General features: G+C 30.8%; 2 protein-coding genes across 2 annotated transcripts in view; both read right to left on the bottom strand.

Annotated features, from left to right (window-relative positions):
* LOC144849495 (uncharacterized) overlaps positions 1-16,264 on the bottom strand; it is a 40,467-nt gene extending 24,203 nt beyond the window's left edge. The window contains exons 1-3 of the mRNA XM_078706424.1: positions 16,154-16,264; positions 15,281-15,392; positions 14,176-14,379 (exon numbers count right to left, since the gene is read on the bottom strand). Of these exons, the coding sequence (XP_078562550.1) occupies positions 14,176-14,379; positions 15,281-15,338 (262 nt within the window). The 5' untranslated portion in view covers positions 15,339-15,392; positions 16,154-16,264. The remainder of the gene's footprint in view (positions 1-14,175; positions 14,380-15,280; positions 15,393-16,153) is intronic.
* LOC144849713 (putative malate dehydrogenase 1B) overlaps positions 1-16,504 on the bottom strand; it is an 87,870-nt gene that overhangs the window by 30,121 nt on the left and 41,245 nt on the right. The gene's annotated exons all lie outside the window — the stretch shown is intronic.

Raw genomic sequence — 16,504 nt, 5'->3', positions numbered from 1 at the left:
CGTACCGAACATTAAGGGGATAGGTTGAGGACAAAAGGAAGTGTCCACGTTGGCATTATGACCTGAACTGAAGAATATGATATGTTTTTATTGCTGAATTCTATTATTTTGATTCATATATAGTATACACAGTATAATCTGTATCCATATCACATACAGTGTAGAATAGGTGAAATTACGGGACCCGCTATTTATTGCAATTTTTAACATGGCGACGGCATCAAAATGAAATACAAAGATAGCAATTTCGGAAGGATATTATCTCAGCAACAACATATTAACGTGCAAAAGAAATTTGAATACGTGAAATATTGATGCGCGCTCTTTTAAATGCAATGAATTATGACGCAAAAGATGAAAATACGACTTTTTTCATTTAACTGGCCATATGATGACGTCACAACATCCGATTGGCAAAATTTTCACATGATTTCGTATCTAAAATCCAATAGCTTCCAGAAAACGTTTTAATCGTGATTATCAAATTTTATTCTTACGAGCTATAACAGATTAAAATTTACTGTAAAGATGAAATTAATGCCACACGTAATTTAAATTTTTAGGAATGATGACGTCAAAAAAATTAAAATATTTATAATTCATGCGAAAGACAGTTGATTGACCTAGACAATATCAAAATTTGGGTGAAAATGGAAAACGGATAAGTGGAGATGCGCTCTATTCAATCTGGTGAGCTATGACGAAAGATACAAAAATCCTAAATTTTATATTCGCGTGGCCATACGATGACGTCACAATGTCCGGTTAGCCATATTAATACCTGATACGATATCTACAACTCATCTACTTCCAGAATATGCCATCCACAAAAAGTTGACCGTCTAGTTTAGAAATTACGATTGTTTAAAAAAATGCATATTTTAAACGAATTTTTTAACCTTTTCATAAAAAACGCGCGCAAATTGTCCAATTCGACGTGCTCGTATGACGTATCTTTAAGTCGAAATTGTTTAAAATTTGGTAAAATTACTAGAAAAGGCTGGAAAAACATAAATCACGCGAAAAAAATACGTTTTCAATGCTACGTGCGCACCGCACACGTAAAAATGTGCGCACACGTGGGAATTTTTGACATGCTTAAAACGACATGAAACGCGTAGAAAATTGATTATAAATTAATTTTGCGCATTTTGAAATTTTAAATGCGCGTGCGCGCGTAACTTTGTGTAAAACACGCAATTTTTTTTCCACAGAAAGTTAGCGCATGATATAAATTAAATTTGTGCAAAGTTTCAATATAAAATGTTATTTGGTTTTTGACCTATGTTAAATACGAGAAAATCGTTAAATCGCGCGTACGTCACGTTGCGCAATTGTAAACATCATGAAAAGCTTCGCTTGACGACGTTACATAAATGTCAAAATGTTAACATAGTTCACAAAATGTTATGTTTTCAAGTTTCAGAGAAAAGCGATACACAAAAATCATACAGAAAGAAAGAAGATAAACTAGACATGAAACTCGTCACTTTGACGAGTTAGTTATCCGCACGACAAACGCCACGTGCACGTCATACGTTAGAATTTTGCACACAGAAAAAGATTATGGCATTATGACCTGATCTGAAGAATATGATATGTTGTTAGTGCTGAATTCTGTCAATTTTGTGTCAACTGTCATATAGTATATACAGTATAAACAGTATAATCTGTATACATATTACATACAGTGTAGAATAGGTGAAATTACGGGACCCGCCATTTATTCCATTTTTTAACATGGCGACGGTATCAAAATGAAACACTAAAATAATAATTTCGGAAGGATATTATCTCAGCAACAACATATTACCGTGTAGAAGAAATTTGAATACGTAAAATATAGATGCGCGCCCTTTTAAATGTGATGAACTATTACGCAAAATATGAAAATACGACTTTTTTTATTCAACTGGCCATATGATGACGTCACAACATCCGATTGGCAAAATGTTTACATGAATTCGTATCTACAATCCAATAGCTTCCAGAAAACGTTTTAATCATGATTACCGCTTTTTATTCTGATGAGCTATAACAGATTGAAAGTTACTGTAAAGATGAAAATAAGTGACCCACGTTATTTACATTTTTAGACATGATGACGTCAAAAAAATTAAAATATTTTTAACCCATGCGAAAGGTAGTTGATTGACCTAGACAATATCAAAATCTGGGTTAAAATGAAAAACGGATAAGTGGAGATGCGCTCTATTAAATGTGATACTCTATGACGAAAGATACAAAAATCCTATATTTTATTTTCGCATGGCCATACGATGACGTCACAATGTCCTGTTAGCAATATTGATGCATGATACGATATCTACAACTCATCATCTTCCAGAATACGTAATAAAAATAACTTTTACCGTTTAGTTTAGAAACTACGACTGTTTTAAAAAAGGTATAATTTTGACAAATTTTAAGGAATTTTTGAACTTTTTCATCAAAAACGTACGTAAATTATCCAATTCGACGTGCTCGTATGACGTTAATTTTAAGTCGAAATTGTTTAAAAGTTGGTAAAATTACTAGAAAAGGCTGGAAAAACATAAATCACGCGAAAAAAATTGTTTTCAACGCTACGTGCGCACCGCGCGCGTAAAAATATGCGCGCGCGTGGGAATTTTTGACATGCTCAAAATGACATAAAACGCGTAGAAAGTTGATTAGAAATTGATTTTTCGCATTTTAAAATTTTAAACGCGTGTGCGCGCGTAACTTCGTGTGAAAGATGCCATTTTTTTCCCACAGTCAGTTAGCGCAAGATATAACTTAAACTTTTTCTAAGTTTCAAATTAAAATGTTATATGGTTTTCGATCTATGTTAAATACGCGAAATTCATAAAAACGCGCGTAAGTCACGTTGCGCAACTCTGACGTCATTCACAATAGCGGGTGCACAACTTCACGTGAATGCCCACATGTTGACAAAGTTATAAAATGTTATGTTTACACGTTTTTGAGTTACGCGTGACACAAAAATGACAGAAAGAAAGAAGAATACAGAAAAAAAAAAAAAACTAGAATTTAATTCGTCACTTTGACGAATTATAGGTGATCATTTTTATTATTTTATTGACATTAATATTTTTTAAACATGCACGTATTTTAAAATACAATCAGAAAATGTTGATGTATGCCATCCTATTATACGGTTATACTATAGTGCTGTGCCTATTATATGCCATATACATTATGTACAGTATATACTGTATATCTATATACAGTGTAGCATTGGTGAAATTACGGACACACATCATGTTCTAATTTTTCGGCACTGATGACATTATCAAAATAAACTTGTGGATTACAATATCGAAAGATAATGAATTGAGCAATAAAATATAACAATTGGAAGAAAATTTGGCACGTAGAAGGGCGGTGCGCGCTCTTTAAAAATTGTATAACTTTGACGAAAGAGATGAAAAAACTACTTTTTAACTTCAACTGGCCATATGATAACGTCACAACATCCGATAGGCTTAATTTCTATAATAATTCATATCTACATTTCACCAGCTCTCATAATAAGTTATAAACATCAAGGTCAACTTTAATTCAGAAGAGCTGTAAGGTATTCAAGTATACCTTGTAGGTGAAATTACGTAACCACCGTTATTTAAATTTTAAGACGTGATGACATCATCCAAATGAAAATATTGGCAACTCATAAGTAACATAATTGGTTGAGGTAGAATATATTAAAAATTTAAAGAAAATCGATCACAGATAAGCGAGTTGCGCTCTGTTGAATATGGTGGTCCATTACAAAAGGGGAAAAAACCCTATTTTAAAAATTAATGTGGCCAAATGATGACGTCATACCATTTTGTACGTCTAATGTGTATATACATTTATATCTACAACTCATTGGCTTCCAGAATAAGTTAAAAAAATCGGGGGTCATCGTGCATTCTGAAGAGTTATAATAATTTTAAAAAGGCCTTATTTTTTACCATTTTTAGCACTTTTGTACAATTAATGTGCGCATTTTGTCATTTTTAACCTGCTCGTATAGCGTTATTTTAAGTCGGAACAGACTCAAATTTGGTGAATGTACTAAGGATGGTGAGTAGAATACGATTTGTAAAAAAAATTCATATTTTTTACGCATTTTAAGAATTGCGCACGCAAAAACGCATTTTTGCGCAGTAATTTTTTGAAACACGCAAATGGCCTAACTCATGCTCTAAATTGATCAAAACTTAATTTGGAGCTTTTTAAATTTTTAACGCGCAATTTCACGTGCATGACCTTGAAAAATGTAAGTTTTTATTTGTTAATATTTTTATCCTTCACCTGAAGTTTACGTATAGTGAATTTTATTGATATGTGATAAAGAGTTATGGAGATATGATTGATAGTGTGATTTCACAAAATCGCGTATTAATGACGTCACGGTTGAGTGATCACGCTGAAAAGCTTATTATGGCTAAGTTAAAGTATTTGAAAGACATTGTGAAATTTTTGTGATCATTGTTATTCAACTTTTTGAGATAATTGCTAAACAAAAGTGTACAGAAAGAAGAAGAATAATAATAACAATAAAGATTTCATACAATAACAATAGGTGATCATTTTATTCTAAATGATCACCTAACTAGAATTTAATTCGTCACTTTGACGAATTATAGGTGATCATTTTTATAATTTTATTGACATTAATATTTTTTAAACATGCACGTATGTTAAAATACAATCAGAAAATGTTGATGTATGCCATCCTATTATACGGTTATACTATAGTGCTGTGCCTATTATATGCCATATACATTATGTACAGTATATACTGTATATCTATATACAGTGTAGCATTGGTGAAATTACGGACACACATCATGTTCTAATTTTTCGGCACTGATGACATTATCAAAATAAACTTGTGGATAACAATATCGAAAGATAATGAATTGAGCAATAAAATATAACAATTGGAAGAAAATTTGGCACGTAGAAGGGCGGTGCGCGCTCTTTAAAAATTGTATAATTTTGACGAAAGAGATGAAAAAACTACTTTTTAACTTTAACTGGCCATATGATAACGTCACAACATCCGATAGGCTTAATTTTTATAATAATTCATATCTACATTTCACCAGCTCTCATAATAAGTTATAAACATCAAGGTCAACTTTAATTCAGAAGAGCTGTAAGGTATTCAAGTATACCTTGTAGGTGAAATTACGTAACCATCGTTATTTAAATTTTAAGACGTGATGACATCATCCAAATGAAAATATTGGCAACTCATAAGTAACATAATTGGTTGAGGTAGAATATATTAAAAATTTAGAGAAAATCGATCACAGATAAGCGAGTTGCGCTCTGTTGAATATGGTGGTCCATTACAAAAGGGGAAAAAACCCTATTTTAAAAATTCATGTGGCCAAATGATGACGTCATACCATTTTGTACGTCTAATGTGTATATACATTTATATCTACAACTCATTGGCTTCCAGAATAAGTTAAAAAAATTGGGGGTCATCGTGCATTCTGAAGAGTTATATTAATTTTAAAAAGGCCTTATTTTTTACTATTTTTAGCACTTTTGTACAATTAATGTGCGCATTTTGTCATTTTTAACCTGCTCGTATAGCGTTATTTTACGTCGGAACAGACTCAAATTTGGTGAATGTACTAAGGATGGTGAGTAGAATACGATTTGTAAAAAAAATTCATATTTTTTACGCATTTTAAGAATTGCGCACGCAAAAACGCATTTTTGCGCAGTAATTTTTTGAAACACGCAAATGGCCTAACTCATGCTCTAAATTGATCAAAACTTAATTTGGAGCTTTTTAAATTTTTAACGCGCAATTTCACATGCATGACCTTGAAAAATGTAAGTTTTTATTTGGTAATATTTTTATCCTTCACCTGAAGTTTACGTATAGTGAATTTTATTGATATGTGATAAAGAGTTATGGAGATATGATTGATAGTGTGATTTCACAAAATCGCGTATTAATGACGTCACGGTTGAGTGATCACGCTGAAAAGCTTATTATGGCTAAGTTAAAGTACTTGAAGGACATTGTGAAATTTTTGTGATCATTGTTATTCAACTTTTTGAGATAATTGTTAAACAAAAAGTGTACAGAAAGAAGAAGAATAATAATAATAACAATAATAAAGATTTTGTACAATAACAATAGGTGATCATTTTATTCTAAATGATCACCTAAAAAAAGATGATGAAACAGGACAGTTACAAGGAGTTATCCGCTGAATGCGGATAACTAATAAAAAGTTGATGATTTCGTACAATCACAAGAGGTTTTCCTGCAACTTCGTTGCGGAAAACCAATAAAGATTTGATACAATAACAATAGGTGATCATTTTATTCTAAATGATCACCTAAAAATAATAATAAAGATTTTATACAATAACAATAGGTGATCATTTTATTCTAAATGATCACCTAAATATTCTTTTTCATTCAATCTGTAATATTTACAGGTTTTAATCTTTTTTTTTATGTCCTGTTCTTATAATTCTTAATTATTAAATATTTTAATATTTGAGTACATAATAGATTTTGCACTAACTGTCCATTCTTTAGAAATCAGTAATTGAGAATAATTTGTGAATTACTCTACAAAATGTCAGCATGGCGTTAAAGTATTAGAGGTATTTAGTTCTTTTTCAATATGTCAGATTTAGTTACATCCAAGATAATGTTTCAAAACATTCTTTGTACATTACAATACATTACAGTTCTTGAGTAAAGCTCTGTCTACACTATTAAACTTTATGTGACATAAAAATATGATGTGCCCATATAGACATGATGTCATAGCACTACCATATTTAAGCATATCACTACCATATTTGGGCATATCACACTTTTTTTGTCAAACTAGTTTGATATTATAGACAGAAGTTAAGACAAGAAATGGAAAAATTAATTGGAAAGCTTGGTACAGAAAAATGGATGAATTGTTTATAATATTTGAATCAACTCAACATTATAATTGATTGTCTATTACCTTCCTAGTTTATCTTAATTGACAATCAACATACAGTACAGTAGGTACCTGAATATCAGGGCCGTAGCCAGCATAAATTTCAATTTTCACCACCCAACCCAATTCCCCAGCAGCGATCGTCATATTTTAAATTAATATTTATATTTAAAGCATCTTTGCCTCGTCTGTTTTTAATCTTTCGCTACGGACTTGTTGATGGTAGAACACCTTGAAAAATATTAATAAAAACCACAAGTGCCCCTCCAAGATAGTGGTATCGTCATAATATTAAATTTATGTGTGGACTTTTTATGGATTAATGGATTATTAATCAAAGAAATATCTACTACAATTGTTTATAAAATAAATTATGAATTTGTAGTTATTAGTATTTGTATTCTTATTTAGTATTAATCATTAATTTATATTTAAAATCAAATATATAATTAAATTTTTCCAAATATTATATTTCATACAGAATATTGTTGAAATGTTAATTTACAATTAGATTGTTTGAAATATTGTACTAATCTAGCTTAAATACTTAGCGTATTCGCATCAATCATTCCCACAATTCCTTAGTTTGGTGAGCTGCGGACATTTAAATCAGGTCTAATGCTCATTAGTATATCATCACTCATTTGGAATTCAATAAAAGCTGACAGTTGGGTTAAAGTGTGTTACTTTGCCGTGTTGAGTTTATTGTCAAGTAGCTTGAGGCAGTTCATTACATATTAACATATTAATGAGCTGCAAATCTACTTCCCATACACTTCCATGTTAAACATAAAATTGCTGTTGTATGTTCTAATAATTTAAATATTCAGAAATACAGTTGGTTTGAATTCCTCGTGTAACATCAATATATATATATATGCATATTTTAATTTTTCTCGAATCAATTGAAATACTACAGAATAGTGACGCCACAAACCCCAATGTTTTTGTTGTCACATAAAGGTTGGTAGTGTAAACAGAGCTTTAGTCATAGTCATAAACATTATATCTTTAAAGAACTAAAATATTGTGATCGAGAATTATTAGCATCCTACTTAAGCCAAGGTAGACAACTAGATTAGAATTTTCTATATCACATCTGGTCAAAATGAAAATTATAATTATGTATCTATAAATTGGATGTTGTTTTTAACTGACCGATCGAGCGTATTGAGAAATATCAGAGAGTTCATAACATGACTGGTTCTTTCTAAATGACAAAGTTCATGTGAAAATATGTTAGTTTGAAAACAGGAGTTTTCACACATATTATACTAATAATAGCTAATACATTTAAATACTTTGAGTCATTAAATTTATCTTAGATGAGGAGGATCTTAACATTAGCAATAATGCGGAATTACAATAAAGCATGTCAAATAGAATTATGTACTTAATTTTCATATAGTTCATTCACTTGCTTTTTCCAGAAAACCACTGCTCTTTAAACTAACTGCTGTTTGGAGTTAACTAACTGCATTTTGCCATTTTGGAGTAGAAATTTCAGGCAATTTTAGGCAGCGATAGGATGTAAACAAACCAACTCTCATCGGCCTTCCATAACTTGAACTGCGTTGTGGGTATGGATGACTGACATGATTTTTAAAAAGCGATTACCATATAACCGATTAACGTCGGAGAACATTTTCAGTTGCAACGTGGTCAATTCTGTGGTTTGTGGTACTTAGGAAAAATCGATTATTTTTATTTTTTCAGCACAAACAGAGCCAATGATAATGCACTAAATAACAGTGATGTAGTCACGAAAAATAAAGTGGTCTGGTTTTCGCAATAAAAGAGAACAATCTCTGTTCAAGCCACTGGGTTGTTAAAGGCCTCTGTGAAAAACTGGTCAGGTTGAAACCTTACCAACCGTACTGGTGGCTACAGCCCTGGTTAATCCATAACAAAATGATTTTAATTATAATTTTTTACATACATGAATAGAAAATAAAAACTGAAGACCTTATCTAGGTATTATACACTGTATGTGAAATGTGTTGTTTACAAGCTGTATAATGGTCAACATGAACAACTTTAAAGGGTCAATTGAACTTAATATTTAATCGTATGTCAGTAAATTTAATCAGCAAACCGATTTAATTGTTTTATTGAATAAATTTGTACTGTATTTACATTTATTAAGTTGCTGCTTCAACTGAACTTAACCTGACTGACACTACTGTACAACCATAGAGCAAGGTCTACTGTGATAAGGGTTATAGAGTTGTTCTAGGTGTTAATTTGATTTTGAACGCCGAGTGTATAGCATAAGAATTTAGATGCTTGCGTACTGTAGTAATAGTATTATTCACAGATATACTATACATTAAGTCTTGTCTACAGCATCAAACTTTATGTGACAAAAAAATGTGATGTGCCCATATATGGACATGATGATGTCATATCACTACCATATTTGGGCATATCAATCATATTTAGACACATCAAACTTTTTTTCGTCAAACTAGTTTGATACAGTAATTTAGACAATTTTGCATTGCAAAAAATGACTGCAAATTAGCTCAAAGTGTGCAGGTATACCAAAACTGCTAATGTTTTCTATAATATTATCTAAACATCGACAAAATTAATTCAAAGCGACAATAATTATTCCGGAAAAATGTGAATAAATTGAAACAAGCATACTGTACGCTAGAAGATGCTTCAGTGCAGTTAAATTTGCTATTAATTAAGGCTGATAGGATAGATTTTACCCGGTGGACTCGGTACTGTAATTACACCAAGATCCTGAACCACTAGGAAGCATAGAGACGCATACAGGATTAAGCATTAATATATACTATTCCCGTCAAACGTAATGAGCTTGTGGACAACTCACTTATCCCATAATTTGACTTCGCCGTGCATATATTACTACTAATAACATACTTTCTTTGAATACAGATTATATGTTTATATAGTACATTATATTTTTAGGACGTTTGTAGAATATACTTTAGAATAGAGGATTGTATTTTAAGAAAATAGAATATTGTTTTTTGAGAAAACAATGTTTATATGAATTAAGTAGATTTTTTGGAAAAGAAGGCAATTCTAGTAAGAGATATTTTATTATGTACCGCATACTCACAACATTGTATTGTTTGTGATACTGTAGTTGCATTGGTCAAGATTAAATGTAAACAACCCCCACCCCTCCAAAAGAAAAATTTAAATACAGAATCCTGTGGGGTCAGAGGTTTCTATTTGTGTGTTCAAAGTTCAAAGTTGAATTAACTACGCGGACAAAATGAATTCCATTGATGCATTCTCATCGTTAGATGCAGTAATGGTAAAGGAAGATTTTCAATCAAAACTTTTATATTCTTTTGAAATTGAAATTTTTAATAGCATATTGAGATTTATTGAGAAATAGAAAATTATACAAAATATCGATTCGTTTCAGATCATTTTAAGACTTGGAATCATCTGACCTTAATTTGTTTCATTCCTGGCGCTACTTCAAATTTCTTTCTAGTTTATCATGTAAATGATAGCAAAAACCAAGTTAGTACTTGAATTAAGCAGTTAAATATAATGTTTCCAAACAGGAATCTGTGGGTCATGGCAGAATGATTTATGGGTTATACAGTACAAACAACATTCATTTTCCTATTTTTAGTTATTTATTCATAATTCTGATATGACAGCTCCTCTGGCACAGTACTATAAAAAGGAACCAGATATAATATTGTATATTGTAGTAATATAGTGTACAAGATAATATGTACTATGAAATCAAATGTAGTTAACACAAACATCCAGGATATTGAATGCTATTAACTTACTGTACATGCATCATCTGTCTGTTTTTCCCATTTATGAATAAAAAATTATTCAGTTACTGTACCATATTTGCTAAATTATTGCCCATCCTAAAGCTCTGTCTACACTATCAAACTTTATGTGACAAACAAATGTGATGTGCCCATGCAGTATATGGACATGATGTTGTCATATCACTACCATATTTGGGCATATTACTACCATATTTGGGGACATCACACTATAGTATAGACAGACTTAATGTATGACTGTATGTTAGTTAGTATCCATGAAAAAAGGTTAGAATTCTTGGCAGAAACATGAGGTCAGCATAGGGTCAACTCCAAAACACATAAATCACAAGGGGCACATAAAAGGTATAAAACCAAGGGTTGCAGCTTGGTATATAAGCAATCATCTTGTATGGTTTTTGCATGCTGATGTGGAGTATAAATTGTCTATAAACTGTGGCTATGTTTACTGCACATGTTATCTCTATCACAGTTGAATCATAGGTCCATGGTTGAATTATGGTCTATCGGTGATTGCATAATTGTGGTTTAGCTAATGTTCTGCATTGTATATTGTATGTAAATCAAAATGTAAACCAACCAACCAAATTTCATTTGCGCCTTGTTAAAATGACAAATAATATCTTATCGTTCAAATGCAAAAAAATACAGAAGAACAACTGATACATTCAATCAGAGATACTGTAACTGCAATTGTTTTGCAAAAAAGAGTATTATCATCTTCATCTACTGTATTACGCTATTCATCTTAGGTAGACATTACGTTCCTTATTATTAACCAATTACAATTGAAGTTTCCTTTTTTGAGTTTTTTGATTATATTTCCTATCCAGTTAGTTTTTTAAACTAGCTCCAACAGAAGAAGAAGGAGAGGTCCAATATTTGAAGTTAAAAAACGGGAGGTGGTGTTTTTGTAGGTCAACAGCGCCCTCTATATATTATCGAGAGGCAAGGAGTGCAGTGTGTGACGTCATAGACGGTATCACATGGTGGCTTTATGAGGGGAATTCCCTTTCCGTTAAAAAAAAACCGCAGATGGTCGTATACAATGGATTAAATATCGTAAATTTGCTTGTGTATAAGGCTTTTTGTTATATTTTAATGCAGAAAACCACACATTCTTTGTCATCAAGGAGAAAATGGGGAAAAACGGGAGCAAAATATTATATTAGGCCGGGAGATGAGTCTAAAATATGGGAGTCTCCCGGCCAAAACGGCATGTTGGCATGTACGGTTCTGTTGATATAAGGTTGTACAGAACATGGCAAAGTATACTACCTACATTAATACATAAATATTTACATATAATAGCACTGCCTACAGGTTCATTTGGGACTACCCTTGATACAGAAATGCAACAGTTATCATTTTGGCATTGCATAAAAAGGCAAAAACAAAAACACCCATTCCAGAATTTGAAATTTTTTTTATGATGGTACGGTTGACTTTACTAATTGTAATACCAACAAAAAATATTGAGTCCTTTGCTTGTTTGGTTGTTATTTATTTGGTGTTGTAAGACTGTTAAAACTTGTTATTTTGTTTGATGTTTTTATCTGTGTTTATTTTAATTGCTATATTATATATTTGTTCACTCATAAGCCAGAATTGGCTGGTCTTGTTGTAAACAAGAGTGTGATTAAATAAATAAATAAATAAATACAAATCAATACCAAACATAAGAATGATAGTATGAATTTACATTATATAATTTTATGTCAATAAAATTTGAATAATGACATAACAATGAATCCCCAGCTAAATTCTCATCATATTTACACAATAATGATTATCATAAACTCTCTTTGTAGACATTCATTCTATTCAATTCCCAGCAGCTGGTGCCACATGCAATGTGGTTCTAATCAACTCTGATCAACAGTACTATGGGGTCACGTATAATAATGTACAGCAAGGCTTACATCATTTACATAAAAATATTAACCTAAGGTTTATAGTCAGCCTATAAAACTTAGCAACAATAATAAAAAGACTTCAAGTAGCCTGCTTGTACATGTTGCATAAAAGTACTAACAGTATAACGATAGTGAAAACAAACAAAATACTTTCTCTATGAAAGTGACTTACAGTAATTGTTGTACAGTATGAAAATATGAATTTATTTTCATTTTTGTATGTTTTCAGGGGCAGATCCAGCATTATAAATATTTCATAAATTATAAAACGATCCGTCGGGTTGCAGAAAAATAAAAGTAGTCATTGTTTTATTTTTAAAAGACATGGCTGTTAAATTTTAGGGGGGAGGGGGAGCTAAAGCCTGTTTAGCCCCTGCCGAAATCCGTTTTTTTTTTGGGAGTGGCACACCAAACTGGCGACATAAGCTGTTGGCTTCATTTGCCACTCCTTGGTGTAATCAAGTTATTTCTTTTGACCCTGTTTGTACAAATGACATTTATGTGTTCGCCGAAATTAATAGATTAATAAAATAACAAAATAAAAATGATGGGGCTTTAGTATTTTAAACTATGGCTAGTGAATGTACTAACAATCTGCTAAAAATGAAAACAAAATTAAACTAATTAAAACATCATATTATCATGATGCTTACATTATGTTGTACGTTAATTTTGATCTAGTCAATCTGTTTTAGTTCTAGTTTCAATGAACTTTCTATTAAACTGATTTATTGATTGATAGGTTGTGTTGTTCAAAATTGATTGACTATCTTCGTTGAAAGTGGGTGGGGTCATCGGTCAATTTCTGGTTTATACTGTGAGGAAATAACTGGATGAATAAATTACCATTTTCTTTTTTAAATGTTTTAAATAATATTCTTAAAATAAACGTTAAATTGGAGAGCAAAGTTTAATTAAACATTTAGGATATTATGTTTAATAAATTGTTTATGAGTAGCAAATAGATTTTTTTTTACTACAGTATAACCACAGTTATGAGTGCATATACCATAGCAATCATGTTTCATGAGTGGACGCAGTAAACATGACTAATTATTATAATTCTTTTTTTGGCTGTTGATTGTTCAGCGCTTAGAGGCGTCCTGCACGACATTAAATTGGACATTTAATTATTTTATTAAAGATGTATTGTCCACCAAAAACTTGAAAATTAAGATTAATAAAATCAGACTTTAAATAAGTCATTTTGCAGTTTTAATAAAGTTATTGACTTATTGTAAAAAAACAAACAATTATTTTAACGAAACCGTTAATTTTAACCAAAAATCATTGTCTGACAGAAAATTTTAATATTTTTTGCTTATGTTACATTTTTTCAGGTAAATATTTTTTTTTCACTCCAGTTTTTGGCCAAAGTGAATAACTATTTTGTGAAATCAAAATGGCATATTCCACCACAAATTTGAAAAAAAATATTTTTTTTTTGACAATACATTGAAGAAAAAAGTAGCATGTTCTTATTACCTTGAAACATCATTTCAATTTGTACGACGCCATCTATAGTTTCATTATGCCACACCGCAGCGCAAGTCTCCTCTTCATTGGTGCATATCACCGTCTTATTGTCAGCTTGTATCAGCCCAGTATCCATATCGTCTATCTCAATATAATCGGCGTGATTCTTGTAAAATGTGCAATATTTCTCTGCTGCTGATGTTTCTATATTTGCTGTTAATGAAATATTGTTTATTTTAGAAATTTAAAATTTAATTTTATGTTTCCATATTATTAATTATAGAAATTCTCATAAAAACATCTGATAACAATAAGACAACATCAATAAAAAAAGATAACTTTCTAAACTATGAAGTTTGTTGATGAAATAATATTTATTCTAGAAATTTAGATTTTATTACGTAACTATATACAAAGATTCGATATTATTTATTATAGAAATTCTCATAAAAACAATAAGACAACATCGATAACAATGAGAAAAAATCAGGAAAACTCTCTAAACTACAGTATAATATATATATATATATTCCTATTGCAGTTTTACAATTTTACAAGAAGGTATTATGATAAGGTGTGTGTGGATTTATGATAGATAAAATTTTATTCGTCATAAAACAAATAAAATTACATTATGAAAATTGTCTTCCTTGGCAAGAATATAAATATAAAAAGACCATATATAACATATTTAAAATACTTACTGTATAAGACAAATTACACAAAAATATTTATAATATACTGCACAGGTATGAATAGTGAAGGCATTGGTAATTACAAACTCCTCTTAAATCATGAATTAAAAATATGAATAGCATTTGGAACAAAAGATAGTCTAAAACGTGAATTATTTGATCGTGGTGGTCTAACTCTCCCTGATCTATTTACAATAAATTCATTGTGTAATGAGTGAGAACTGTTTCCCATAATTTTTGTGATAAATTATTGCTTTGTAGTTAATTTTACTAGATTTTGAAAAAAGTTTTCCTTTCTGGTTACAATGAAATATTGATTGAATCTTTCCTCTTCACACATTGATCGACACTGATTTTATAGGAGTATTTTTTGTACGTTCTGAGCATGTGCATTTAGTATGTTTTTAATGTGTTCTTACCCATAATAATTGGCAATAGAATCCACATCAGCGGATGCAATTTTATTTGACTTGCCATGTTGTATAAATCCCAAACTGTTGTCTTTCAAGTTATCGCTTCTTTCTCTGATTTCTAAAAGTGATAACAATTAGCATAATTAGAATAGAGACAGTGAAGAATGGTACAAAGTACAAAATGACATTATATAATTATTAATAATCAGCCAATGAGTTAAATATGTTCAATTCGTGAGGAAAGGGCGGTTTATCCAGGTAAGCAAGCACGAAATAGACTCATCTTTATTCACTGGTTCCAGACATTATCTTTCCAATTATCATTGTCATGCACACTTGAAATTTATTAATTTTTGAACAAAAAACTATAAAATTATGATACAATTTTACTATTTGATCATCGCAAGCATGCATGAACAATTAGTTAAATTCAAAATGGTAGCATAAATGTAGATAACCATGTTAAAATAAAGTACTTAGAAAAAAAATTATTTAAAAAAAACGCCCTCATCCTCCTGTCAATTTTTGTATGTTTTGGTTTTTTTTGCCAAAAAAAAGATTTACAAACATTCTATTGTCAGATAATAAGCTCATGCTTAAACTAAATCGGGATCCCTAAATCGAATTAATTGAATCCCATCAATATGACATTTTCTAATATTAATTATATCTACGTTAGTCCTCGACCCATGAAGTGAGAAACTTGCCAGGCCCACAGCAGCAAACCCAAGTCACTCGCTCCATTCACTCTTACATCTTCAAACAAAAACACAACCTAGGCCTCAGACTCAGCTCAGGCAGTGGAGGCACCACACAAAAATACAATGCAAAATACCTTCATAATTATTTGTTTATATCATAGATGCTATTACAACTCACCTCATTATATAAACCTATTATATTCAATGTATCCCGTACATTAATTTGCCAGCCACTATTCGAATAAAAATCAAAATTAACAAACTCACTGAGTACGTACTCAATGGTTGAGCTAGGCCAGACGAGCATACTGAAATTAAAGGTGCCAGACAGCCACACACTACCGGTTGCTTCCGCGGATCTATTTTGTTGATTAACACACATTCACAATAAATACCAATTTTATCACTCCAATAAAATACCAAATAGCAAAGTAAATTATTTACGAGACATATTATAACTATTAATGCTATAATAGTTATAATTGTGTTATATTTATATCAATTTATTTGTAAACAAAATTCATCCACG

Source organism: Antedon bifida, chromosome 1, assembly GCF_963402885.1.
Source record: "Antedon bifida chromosome 1, ecAntBifi1.1, whole genome shotgun sequence".
Classification (NCBI taxonomy): Eukaryota; Metazoa; Echinodermata; class Crinoidea; order Comatulida; family Antedonidae; genus Antedon; species Antedon bifida.
The sequence above is the reverse complement of the archived record's forward strand: the minus strand, read 5'-3'. Positions and strand labels throughout refer to the sequence as shown.